The sequence below is a fragment of the Euleptes europaea genome, chromosome 12 (assembly GCF_029931775.1).
Source record: "Euleptes europaea isolate rEulEur1 chromosome 12, rEulEur1.hap1, whole genome shotgun sequence".
NCBI classification, from domain to species: domain Eukaryota; kingdom Metazoa; phylum Chordata; class Lepidosauria; order Squamata; family Sphaerodactylidae; genus Euleptes; species Euleptes europaea.
In genome coordinates, this window is record NC_079323.1 from 25,377,296 (window position 1) to 25,390,473 (window position 13,178).

General features: G+C 40.9%; 1 protein-coding gene across 1 annotated transcript in view; it reads left to right on the top strand.

Annotated features, from left to right (window-relative positions):
- BRCA2 (BRCA2 DNA repair associated) overlaps positions 1–11,010 on the top strand; it is a 34,590-nt gene extending 23,580 nt beyond the window's left edge. Inside the window, exons 17-26 of the mRNA XM_056858506.1 lie at positions 3,359–3,713; positions 5,201–5,356; positions 5,461–5,605; positions 6,204–6,322; positions 7,186–7,387; positions 7,548–7,714; positions 7,809–7,947; positions 8,620–8,873; positions 10,086–10,226; positions 10,390–11,010. Of these exons, the coding sequence (XP_056714484.1) occupies positions 3,359–3,713; positions 5,201–5,356; positions 5,461–5,605; positions 6,204–6,322; positions 7,186–7,387; positions 7,548–7,714; positions 7,809–7,947; positions 8,620–8,873; positions 10,086–10,226; positions 10,390–11,010 (2,299 nt within the window). The remainder of the gene's footprint in view (positions 1–3,358; positions 3,714–5,200; positions 5,357–5,460; positions 5,606–6,203; positions 6,323–7,185; positions 7,388–7,547; positions 7,715–7,808; positions 7,948–8,619; positions 8,874–10,085; positions 10,227–10,389) is intronic.
- The last annotated feature ends 2,168 nt before the right edge of the window (positions 11,011–13,178 follow it).

A 13,178-nucleotide genomic window follows, 5' to 3' on the forward strand; every position in this document is an offset into this window, starting at 1 on the left:
CAATAATGTCAGCCTATCATCTATTTTTATGGGAAAAGATGTCTGCTTACCTGAGTGACTTACCTGACGAACAAAAGTCGCTGGCTAAAATAGTGATATCAGAAGGAATTCAATTAGCACGCCACCAGATGAACGCTGGTAGACACGCATCTGAATCGGCTGCTCGGGACATGGCTGCCTCGGTCTCCCTGCGCAGGTTTGCTTGGCTCCGCTCCACTGCTCTGTCCCATGACGTGAGAGGTACCATCGAAGACTTACCCTTTGACGGCAAGGGTCTTTTTGCAGCCACTACTAATGACACTCTCAGCCAGTTGAAGAAAGAGAAACAAGATGCCAGGTACATGGGGGTATCTGTCCAAGTACCTGGCAATTTCCATAGGCCACGCTATGGTTATAGGGGTGCTTCTTTTCAACCCAGATTCCAGAGACCACCTCCCCCTCCGCTTATTCCCTACAGGCAACAATGGGGTTTCCAGTCCTTCCAACATCAGAACAGAAGGAGATTTCCAAGGTCCCGACCCTCCGCCCCGAGATCTCAGTCTCCAAGGAATCAAGGCCCCAAATCTTCTTTCTGACTGTTACAGGATGGGGAAAGCGTCCCCTGTGTATTTGGCGACCGTTTAGCCTCTTTCTTCTCAGCCTGGTCAAATATAACTTCTGACTCTTGGGTTTTACACCTTGTGTTGTATGGTTATTTGTTAGAATTTCAGTTTTTACCTGTTTTAGGTCACCCTCCCTTGGGCACTGGCTTAGAACTATCTCCAGCCTTACAAACCGCTTTGGCGGAATTGATTAACAAGGGTGCAGTTCAACCGGTTTCAACTTCTCTGAGAGGTTTTTACTCTCGTTTATTTGTGGTTCATAAAAAAGATGGTGGATTACGCCCTATTCTTGATCTGAAGTCTTTTAACAGATGTTTACAGTACAAAAAATTCAATATGCTGACTGTTCATAATGTTTTGCAGTTATTAAAAGTTGGTTGGTGGTATATGGTTATTGATTTAAAGGATGCGTATTTCCACATTTCTATCCGGAAGGACCATCGGAAGTACTTGAGATTTGTTGTGGGTGGCCAAGTATTCCAATATGCTGTGTTACCTTTTGGTTTGTCCACAGCTCCCCGTGTTTTCACTTAGTGTATGGCCGTGGTAGTGGCACACCTTCGTACCAAAGGTTGTGTAATTTTTCCTTACTTGGACGATTGGTTGGTAACAGCTCCATCTATGGAGCAGTTACTGGCCCAAAAAGAGCTCATTTTAAATTGTTTAGGTTCTCTGGGCCTCATAGTTAATTTTTAAAAATCTGTCCTCGTTCCGACTCAGACAGCCAGATTTATTGGCACTTCCCTGGATTCTACTTCGGGTAGGGCCATTTTACCTGCGAATAGGGCCACCAAGCTATTGGGTCTGGTAAGGCTATTTTTAAGGAAAAGACATCATCACAAGTGGTCTCTAAAATGGGACTACATTCTACCCATTTTTCAGGAATGGGGATTTCCCGAGATAGATTTATTTGCCACATCTCGAAATACAAAGGCAACCCTTTTTTGTTCCCGAGCGGGCCACGATACAGGGTCTCTAGGGGATGCGTTTTTGATACCGTGGGTGGGGGCTTTGTTTTATGCCTTTCCCCCAATTCCGTTGATTACCAAAACACTAGCTCGGATTCACGATTACAAAACTCATTGCATCTTAATAGCTCCATATTGGGCCAGACAAACTTGGTTTTCGGAGCTCCTCAATCTTGCTCAGAACAATTTCAGGCACCTTCAGATAGCGCCGGACCTTCTATCAGTGGGCCAAATGCGGCACCAGGACCCGGGTATACTTCAATTGAAAGCTTGGCTTTTAAATCCTCCTCAGTAAAGCTGTCTGATCAGGTTCTGGAAGTAGTTTTAAATTCAAGGAAACCTTCTACTCGGGTTTCTTATGCTTTTAAATGGGAACGTTTCTCTAAATGGGTGATGAGTACAGGACATTTTCCGTCATCATGCCCTTTGCCAGTCGTGTTAGATTACTTACTATCCCTCAAGAGAACTGGTTTAAGTTTTTCGTCAGTTAAAACTCATTTAGCAGCCCTGTCCGCATTTCATGTGGGAGTGGACGGGTATTCCCTTTTTTCCCATCATATGTCTAAGTTATTTTTAAAGGGCCTATCAAACATGTTCCCAGTTAGACATGAGCCTGTTTCACAGTGGTCTCTGTCTCTAGTTTTGGCTCAACTAATGTTCTCTCCCTTTGAGCCCTTGGGAAAAGTTTCCCTGGCATGGTTGTCCTATAAAGTGTGTTTCTTAGTAGCCATCACATCGGCTCGAAGGGTGGGTGAGCTAGCAGCGTTAAAGTGTCACCCTCCTTTTATCCAGTTTTACCCTTCTAAAGTAGTTTTACGTACCAGTCTGGAATTTAGACCCAAAGTGGTGTCTGAATTCCACTTGGGACAGGACTTGTTTTTACCTGTATTTTTCCCCACTCCGCAGTCTACGGCGGAAAAAACTCTTCACTCTCTAGATGTTAAACGAGCTTTATTATATTATTTGGAGCGTACAAAACAGTTCCGAAAGTCAGATTCCCTGTTCGTATGTTTTGCTGGTCCGAAGAAGGGACTGGCAGCATCGTCCCAGTCGTTATCTAGATGGCTAGTGCAGGCTATACGTCACTGTTATAGGAGGGCTGGAAAGAAGTGTCCTAAATCGTTACGAGCACACTCCACAAAAGCCCAATCTGCTTCAGCTGCCTTTCGGAGGAGAGTTCCTATCAAGGATATTTGTAGAGCGGCTACCTGGTCTTCGTCAGAGACTTTCGTTAAGCACTATGCCGTCGACGTCGATGCCAGACAAGATACGGCTGTGGGAAAAGCAGTTTTACAGTCATTATTCCTCTGAGAGCTCACCCCCTCCTCCAGGTGAGTGTGTTGCTATTTAATCTCCCAATGTGGGACTGCACAGAAGACCGCAGACGAAAACAGAGTTGCACTTACCTGTAACTGCTGTTCGTCAAGATGTCTTCTGTGCAGGCACACATCCCACCCTCCTGCCCCTCGGAGAGCTCTCATATATTGTTTGTTCTTAGTTTCCAGTGTTTCAGGCTCTTCGAGTGGGCAAAGAACAGAACTGGGTAGGGGGCGCCGTGACGTCACGTCTTAAGGCGGGAAGGCTGACGCATGCGCTATGGCGTACGGCGCCCCCTATCGGATTTTAAGAAGCTAGAAGAATCCTTTCCGAGGTTGGCCTGCGCAAGCGCAGTCCCAATGTGTGCCTGCACAGAAGACATCTTGACGAACAGCAGTTACAGGTAAGTGCAACTCTGTTTTTTTCATATAAAATAAATTTGACGCTGTTGTATATTTTTCATTTTGATAGGTATGATGTGGAAATTGACAAAAGTCATCGATCAGCCATCAAAAGAATAACAGAGAGAGATGATGTTGCTGGCAAAACACTTGTGCTGTGCATTTCTAAAATTATATCATTGAGTGCAAATGTGTCTCACGTCTATGACAAAAGCACTGCAGTGGAAACCAAACGAGAAGTGGCTGTGATTGAAGTTACAGATGGCTGGTATGGGATTAGGGCCATCTTGGACTCCGCTCTGCAGTCACTGTTGCGTGGAGAAAGGCTGTGTGTGGGTCAGAAGATCATTGTCCATGGAGCAGAACTTGTAGGTTCACAGGATGCATGCACTCCATTGGAAGCCCCAGAATCTCTTATGTTAAAGGTAAAAGTATAAAACTGCCTTGACCACTGTCATCCTGTTTCAAGATGGTACTAATTCTTTGTGTGTTGTTTGGGAACAGGTGATTACTTATGGTAAATAAATGCGTGCTCTGTTTGCTCCCATTTGCTGTCCAACCCTTTATGTACTTCTATTTCAGATTATAAACCTATGGATAGGGCTCTGTCTTTTTTGTTCAGTGTTGCATGTCATAGGTTGGATCCAGTGATTCCCCTCCTGTCTCTTCCATTAGCAGAGCTGCACTAATGGACAAGGGACTGATTTCACCCTCATCCTGTTCCCATAATATGGGCCCCGTGGCGCAGAGTGGTAAGCTGCAGTACTGCAGTCAAAGCTCTGCTCACAACCTGAATTCAATCCCAATGGAAGTCGGGTTCAGGTAGCCGGCTCAAGGTTGACTCTGTCTTTGATGAAAACATCAAAATGTAAAAATTTAATGTAATAAATGAAGTAATTTTTTTCATTTCGGTTCTAGGTTCCTCTGTGTTGTATTTGTCAGATGAAAATTGTAATCTGATAGCAGTCCAGATCTATGCAGATACCCAGCTTGGTGGGGTTTAAGTGTAGACGACTGGGGAAAGCAATGGCAAACCACCCCATAAACATAGTCTGCCTAGTAAATTTCATGATGCGACATCACCCCATGGGTCAGTAATGACCCAGTGCTTGCACAGGGGACTACTTTTACCTTTTTTTACGTGTCCCCATCCCTCACTGTAGCCCACTGACCTATGTGATTTTTGTCCGATACCCATTCTGTGACCCTTGGGTTGAAAGGGACTACTGGAGGGAGGGGAAAGTGGGGAAGATCTACGATCCTGGTGCATGCAGATCACTGGATCAAGCCCCATGTACTTTATCTGTATCTGAAGAAGTGAGTGGTGACTCACGAAAGCTCATACCCTTCCATAAATTTTGTTAGTCTTTAAGGAGCTACTGGACTCTTGCTCTTTTCTATATTTTAATGTCATTAATGACCACTTTATCAACAGTCCCCTGATAAGCATCCTCAAAACATGAAAGCCAGCATTGTAAGCCCTGAATCATTTAATTTATTTCAGTTCAAATACTAATTTTTGGTCCAGGAATTTGTGGAACATGCATAAGACTCTAAATACTGATTTCTCCACGCCTACTGCCCCTCTGCATATCACACCTAATCCAGTCATGCCTGTTATTGTCATTACATGCTATTATTTACATGCTGTTGCCATTGGGTGTCTAAATTCACTCTTCTCTACTTAAGGATAGATGGACTTACATTCTAGCTGTATCTGAAAAAGTGAGCTGAGACTCACAAAAGCTCATACCCTGCCAGAAATTTTGTTAGTCTTTAAGGTGCTACTGGACTGTTGCTCTTTTCTACTGCTACAGACAGACAAACACAGCTACCCATTGTGATTGAAGGCTCTAAATTGACATCTCCATAGCAGTTGTATTTGCAGATGCTTACTAATGTCGTTGTTTAGATTTCAGCTAACAGTACTCGGCGTGCACGATGGTATGCCAAATTAGGATATCATAGGGACCCCCGGCCTTTCTGTTTGCCGTTATCATCGCTCCTCAGTGATGGAGGGACTGCCGGTTGTGTTGATGTCATTATTCAAAGAGTTTATCCCACACAGGTTAGTACAGTGCAATAATGTTCAGTCATTTTCAGCTGATTTCCATCTATAGCAGACTGTAAAATAAAGCAGCTGATTTAATTTTTAATGAACATTTATTGCAGTGGATGGAAAAGTTATCAACGGGTTCCTATGTGTTTCGTAATGAACGAGCTGAAGAAAGAGAAGCCGCAAGGCATAAAGACAGTCAACAAAAGACCATGCAAGCATTGCTTGCAAAAATACAAGCTAAATTTGAAAAGAATGAGGGTAAAACTTGAATATTAACTCTTCTACTGTTGGTTTTTAGAATGCTGAATTGTACTATTTTTATGTAATTTTATTCCTGTTCTCGTAATATACCTAGACATATTCTAATGTGGTGGCACTTACTGTCTCTTTATGTGCCATTAATTTTGCATATGCAGGCACCAGGATGCAGTATATTGCAGTATATTCATGCATCTTGCCTTTGGCCAGACATATGTTACAGTTTGTTGGTATACTATGTGGTGCTTGCTTGCCCCAGAATACTGAAAGTTTCAGTTGGTGCAGAATGTGACAATCTATTTCGTCATAGATGCTTCACAAAAGGTACAAAAATATGGGTGCTTGAACACAAGGTAGGAGCGGGAATGAACACAAGAGAGGTTAGGGACAGCCGATGGAAGAGTTGCCTTCTGGGTTAGAGAGCATTGAAAATTGTGTCCGTAAGTGACCAGTCATCTTGTATGAGGGACAGGTGAGCCCCTTCCCTGGCCTGATGAGAACAACTGATCTGATTTCATTTTAATGGGATGTTTAATGTCTTTATAATTGTTCCCTGTACCGGGCTATTAATTAACATTAATATATTCCAACAAATCAGATGAAGGCAAAAGATCACTGAGATCCCGCATACTAACCAGACAACAGATTCGCTCCCTGCAAGATGGTGCAGAGCTTTATGAGGCAATTCTTAATGCTCCTGATCCACCTTACATGGAGGTAAGATTGCATTTCAAGTATTAGAATAATTTCTCAATCAGTATGTGTTCAGTCAGTATGAGAATCACTCAGTTTTTAATCATGACTTTCTTCTAGAGATGATGCATTTACGGGCCTAACTAAACTAATTTTGCACAGCAAGTCACAGGGTCTGGGAGAAAGATATCTGTAAAGGAGATCCAGATTACATATCTTGGTTATCTGCCCTCTATAGTTTCGGATGTATCAGAAGGAAACTCAGTATGAGGACTGAGGATATGAAGTTATACAGAATCTGAAATAGACTTAAGATACAGGGTTGGATCCTAAATCCATAACAGAGACACTTTCCTCCAGTGCAAGAAGGCTCCTGCATTGGTGTAAGGCTCCTTGTTCTACAGGAAAGTGCTGTTGTTAACAGAGCGTTAAGACCCTGTCTATAGAAGATATTTCACTTGGCCAATTCTGTTGGAGGTTCATAGAATTCATCAGGCAAAGGAAGATAAGAATTGACTGACATAAACAAAGTAAGAAAGTCGGGGTCAGTTCATTCAAATAGCCTACAAGAAGGCTTTGTAGACCTTTGAGGAGGCGAGATGAGAGTAATGTTTTGGACGTTATACGTGAATCAAAAAAGGAGGGAAGCGAGAATCACTTGTGCTTTATTTTTTGCTGTTGCTAGAAGTCCTGTGGCTGTTACAGAAACGCTGTTTTTATAAGTATGACTCGATATAACATTTACATTTCAGAGCCAATGCGGTTTTTTTAAAGCACCCTTGCTTTTAAAAAACAGCAACAATGTGTCTATTAGGAATTATGCTGCTTTTTTCCATTTGTTGACGAAGATGTAAGAAGGTAACCCAGTGTTATCTTTCTGATTGCAGGGCTATTTTAGTGAGGAGCAATTAAAAGCATTGAACAGTCATAGGCAGATGGTAAATGATAAAAAGCAAGCACAGATAGAAGCAGAATTCAGAAAAGCAGTGGAATCTGCAGAGCAGGAGGATCACAGTTCCTACAGAAGGGATGTAACCCCTGCAATGAAACTACGTATTGTGGATTATGGAAAAGAAGAAAGAAGCAAAGGTTAGTAAAGTTTAGAGGCTGTGTTAACAAAAAATGTCTGATTATCTAACACTTGGTTAACCAAAACCTTGGAGTAATTTAATATATTTGAATCACTTGGATATAAATGAACTTGTAATACAAATGCTTTCTGAAGAAAGGAACCATATTGTTGTTTTAGAAGCTCTATTGAACATCTGGCGTCCATCATCACATGTTCACATCCTCCTAAAGGAAGGAGGTCGGTACAGAATCTTCCAGCTAGCCGCATCTCAATCCAAAGGCAAGTTGGAGGCGGCTAATATACAGCTAACGGCTACCAAGAAAACTCAGTATCTACAGCTGCCGGTAAATTTCTTGATCCTAACCGTTGACTTGCAAATGTTAATTAAGCTAAAGCTTTAAGTATCAGCAGTAAATGTTCAAAATTCTACATCTTTAGGTCTCTCAAGAGATTCTGGCGCATATTTATAAGCCGAGGGAATGTCTGAGGTTCAGCGAGATATTGGAGCCCTGTTTCCAACCCACCTGCTCTGAAGTGGATTTGGTGGGATATGTAGTTTATCTCAGGAAAGAAACAGGTATCCTGTAGTTTTTAAAGTATCATGTTTAAATTATGAATGGAATCTTTATCAGGATGGATAATAACAATTATTCACATGAGGGTGGGGGGCTGGAAGTTCCCATTCTAAGTGTGACAGGGCAAGTTTGGAGTTAAGCTGCTTATTCTTGTTAAAGCAGGCTTCATGTCGTGAATGATACTTTGGGAAATTACTTAAATCAGTAATAATCTCCTGGTGATTTAAATAATTATTTAATACAGTTAAGTAAGTAATCTTGATTTAAATGTACCTTACGCTTAGATAATGAAAGCACTCAGTCCCTTAAGCTTAGATAATGAAAGATTTCCCCCTTAAGCTTTACTGTATCTCACTCCATTTCTGAGGGTGCCCTGTTACTCAGGCGCAGTTTTTTGGAGGTGCAGGAAGGCAAAAGGCAGAATCGCTCTTCAAATGGGATCCAGTGCACATTCCTTGCTTTTATGAACCACACTACAAAAATCACTGAAGGTTCTGTAGATCTGATGTGATATAGGTAAATTATCTAGTTTTGGAAAACATGAAAAAACAGACCTAACACAAAGTTGCTCAATTGTGTCTGTTATTTTAAATCAGCAAAATGGTTCAAATGGAAACATCAAAATGTAAAAATTTAATGTAATAAATGAAGTAATGTTTTCATTTCATTTCTAGGTTCCTCTGTGTTGTATTTGTCAGATGAAAATTGTAATCTGATAGCAGTCCAGATCTATGCAGATTTTAAGCAGCTTGCTCTTGAAGACATTATTATTCCTACTAAGTTAATTTCTGCAACCAATCTTAAGTGGCAACCTAAACTTAGATCAGACATTCCAGTGTTGTTTGCTGGAGATCTTACTGCATTTTCTTCAAATCCAAAGGAAAGACATCTTCAAGGGAAATTTAATGAACTGAAAAACATTATAGAGGTAAGCATTGCTAATTTCTAGTGAAATCCAGTAGCACCTTAAAGACTAACAAAATTTCTGGCAGGGTATGAGTTTTCGTGAGCCACAGCTCACTTCTTCAGATACCAAGTGAAATCATTAGGGGTATTAAGGTCAAGCATCTGGAGTTCTCAGGATATGTTTTCTTTAAACTACTTTATGCAGACATCATCTCAGATCCTGAAAGCAAACTAGAAAAGAAGGCTTATGAAGCACTTAAATGAAAAATGGCCGTGACACCATGTATGTGATGGCTGTATGTGATGGCTGTATGTGATGGCTGCTTGACATGTCCATGCACACTTTCCATTCCTTCCCTTGCATGCAGAGCACAATGATAGGCTTCCTTGTTTGTGAAGCCTTCTGTCAAAACTCCAGTTGGCTGTGATGTCTGAACTAGGAATGGTTTATAATCCCTGTTTATGGGGAGGAAGCCAAACTTGTTTGCCCAGGTCCATGCATCTGGACAATATGGCAACTTGGAGTGAAGTCTTCCCAAACCAGGAAGCTTTCAAACATGCTCCGCATGCAAGAGGAGGAAGGATGTCTGCTGGTGTGGCAGACGAGTCAGGATGGTGCCTGTCATTAATGGGTTCATACCATCTGATGACATGAAGAAGTTACTGTGGTAAAAACTTTGCTCCCTGCTAAAATTAGTCCAGTAGCCTAAATTGCCCCAGCCATATCTTGTCAGACCTTGGAAGTTAAGGAGAGTCAGCCATGGTTAGTACTTGAGAGACTGGGGTTGCTATGCAGAGGAAGGCAATGGCAAACTGCCTCTGCTCATCTCTTGCCTTGAAAACACTCATTAAAATACCCATTCGACTGGTATGGAGGACTTTGAGCTTTGGTCATCAAATTAATATTTACATTTTCTCTCAGGCATTTTGCTGATTGGTGGCTTTGCTTTTTTCCTTTTGCTGTGTCACTCCTATTAATGGTGTTGCCTTTAATGAGATATATTTTATGCTACCTATTTTTATTATTTGTCACTGTTTTATTATATATTTGATACTAGTAAGTTTACTGTATTTGTTGAATGTTTTATTAACATTTGTAGTTGTCAGTTTTATCAGTTGATTGTCTGTATTGTAAACTTCCCCAGAATCAAGCTGCCCAAGAGCATACAGCATAAATGCTTGAAATAAATACAAAGGTTATTTTTAATGGAAACCCTCTTATTTTGTCCCGTAGAACAACAGCTATTTTGTCAAAGATGTTCAACAGAGGCTTATGAATTTGCTTCAGGCAACTGCTTGTGAGTCAGCTAACTTGCCCAAAGAATGTGGCTTGAATCCTTTCCCCTGGAAATCTAGTGCAAGAAATACACATTCAGTAAGTTTATTAAATGTTTTGACATGATAAATGCTTGCAGGGGAGCTATAACAAAAACCTTTAAATAAATATACTCTTGAGAGCATAATATTTATCTGTCTTGTCTTTGGGTAGAAACAACTGAGGGAATTTAAACCTAAAGTCTTTTTTCACTGTCAATTAGATCGCAACTCCTACCGGTGAACTAAAACATCAGAGCCCATTGACTGTTGGAAAGCTGAATTCAACACCGACAGTTTCACTAGACTCAGAAGAAATGACCCAAGATCTACAAGAAACTTCTAAGAACTATAAGAAAAGGAAAGCACTGGACCTGCTCAGTCGAGTACCTTCCCCTCCCCCAGTCAAGCCAGTCTGCACATTTGTTTCCCCATCTCTGAAAAAGGCATTTCAGCCACCCCGGAGTTGTGATACCCACCATGCAAGATCATTAGAACGAGCAGCCTGTAAGTCTGTGAAAACACCTTCCCTGAAAAGATTAAATGAGACTCTTGAAAACAATTTTGTTGCTGATGAAGAACTTGCCATGATAAATACACAAGCCCTTTTAAATAACTTTCTGAAAGAGAGAAAAGCTGCCTTTACAGATAAAGCTACTCATGCAGTAGTTAATGATTCACCAGATAGCTGTTTGCCGAGAGAGACTACTTCCCAGTCAGCTGGCAGAAAAAATACATTGCAAGAGAGTAAGGAAGGAACTGAGACTCCTGGAAAGGGCATCAGTAAAACGAAGAGTTCATGGGCTGTGCCGAAGGAACAGCAAAGACGACAAAGACAGAAATAGTAATAAAAGCCTGTACGTTTATTGTATGTTTTAATATTTAAAGGACACTTTCACACTTGGAATATTGGTTTCCCTGTTTTGCCTATTGTACATAATTCAGTTCAAAATAAAGATCAGTGAAATGATGTGTCCTTTACAAAACGGAATACTGAGAGCCCAACAAGAGTAGTGGTGAATTTTACAAATTCCTGAAATGCAATGGTGATCCATGTTTATAGAAGTACCAGCAGGGGACCCACAAGGACTTGCGGGGGGGGGGGGATCTCATTTCCCCTTCACTATTTCATCTTTCTTTTCTTTGAAAACTCCCATCGCCTTTCCCATTTCTTCCCGCCAACCTACTTTTATCTGTGCATCTTCAGCTTTCTCTCCTTTATTCCCCCAGTAGCCTCTACCTGGACAACTATGACTGAGTTGTGAGGTGCCAGCCTCCAGGCCAAGCCCAGTTGTGTGTGTGTGGGAGGGGTGACCCACAGCAACTTGCACTTTCCCCTGTACACCCCTCGCCACACCATTTCCTCTTTCCTTCCCAGAATGCTGTAGCAGTAAAAAATGGCAAACTATGTGGTAGAGAGTATTAGGAAAGGGACTAAAAATAAAATGGCTGATATATGTAGATCAATGGTGTGGCCTTATTTGGAATACTGTGCACAGTTCTCATCACTATATCTCAAAAAGGACATTGCAGAGATGGAAAAAGTAAAGAAGAGGGCAACCAAGATGATTCTGGGGTTGGAGCACCTTCCCTATGAAGAAAGGCTGAATTTAAATCCTTAAAAACTGTCAAGACTTTGAAAATGTTTCTGGTTCTTTAGCAGGGCCAACTAATCAGTTACAAAAGCAAACTACTACCCAGGATAATTTCTGGAATTTTTCTTATGTTTTGGATTCTATGTTATTTTCAGAAGTTTGTATACTGTTCAGAAGAGTTAATATGATTGGGTGCCTTCATTGTTTATTTTAAAACAGTAAACACAGTCATAATGGGGGGGAAATGAACAGATCCCAGCTTGTGTTAAATTCATAAAACACATAATGCTAAAAATATACAAAGTAGATTCACTCATTCTGTCACATTATTTTTTTTTAAACTAGCAATTTTAAGACATTTGACATAATGCTGCCACCTGGGCTACATATTTACTGCCCTGTTTTACCTTTGTTCATTCTATCAGTAAAAAGAGGTCCACTGCCTTGAAGAGCTTAGAGGCTGATGTAGCAAATACATAGCTGCAGTGGAGGCATGTGGGAAACAAAGAAAAGCAGAAAAGATTTTAGAGATTTAGATAAGAGTTAAAGAAAATAACACAGCTCTGAATGTTGATAAAGCAGTGTCAACTATACCTCCATTAAGTTATACATTAATCTAAGACATATAATTTTAATATTTGCTCTATCTTCCCCGTATCACCCACTTTTTAAATATGCTACTGTCAGGGCTGTCGTGCTTGTTCCAGACTGGAAGAGTCCTCACAATAATTTGTATGAAGTACAGCCTGATTACAAACTATCAGGGTTTTGTATTAACAAATCTTGAAGGCTGTGTTAAAAAAAAGAATGAGAAATAATGAAAGAATTCAGAGGATGAATAAAGCTCCAGATTGGTACAGCAGCAAAGGAAATCTATGTGAAGATATAACTAGTTTACAGAGTGAAAAGTGGAGAGACAATGAGGCTACCATAGGCAAATATCAGTACGGAAATGTAAATACAGCACACTTAATATGGAATGTAAAATAAAGTTGGTCCTGAGGAATGGGGGTCTCCAACTTAATTACATTCTTTAAATCTAGGCGTTTCCAGATATATGCTGCTGCCAGCCAAGTCCAAAGCAAACCCCAAACGGCCCTGGCAATGGCACTGGTAAGTCTGACCAAGTACAACCCTCATCTTTTTTTTCCTACTTTGCTGGCACAAAAACAGCCTCACACATAGGCATTGAAGTTTTTTGTTAAAGCAGCAAAACAGGAAACTAAGTATTGCATAAATTTCAACTCCCTCCCCCAAAGCTGTTTTGGGGAAGGGGAATGGAAAAATGGCTTCAAAAGTTCCAGAGCCATCCCATCTCTAAGTAGAACCTTGTCCAACTGTAAGGTCTAATAGACTGGAGAGTTTGTATGCAGACCTTAAATTTTTTTATTAAAATGCAATTGTTTAGATCTCATGGT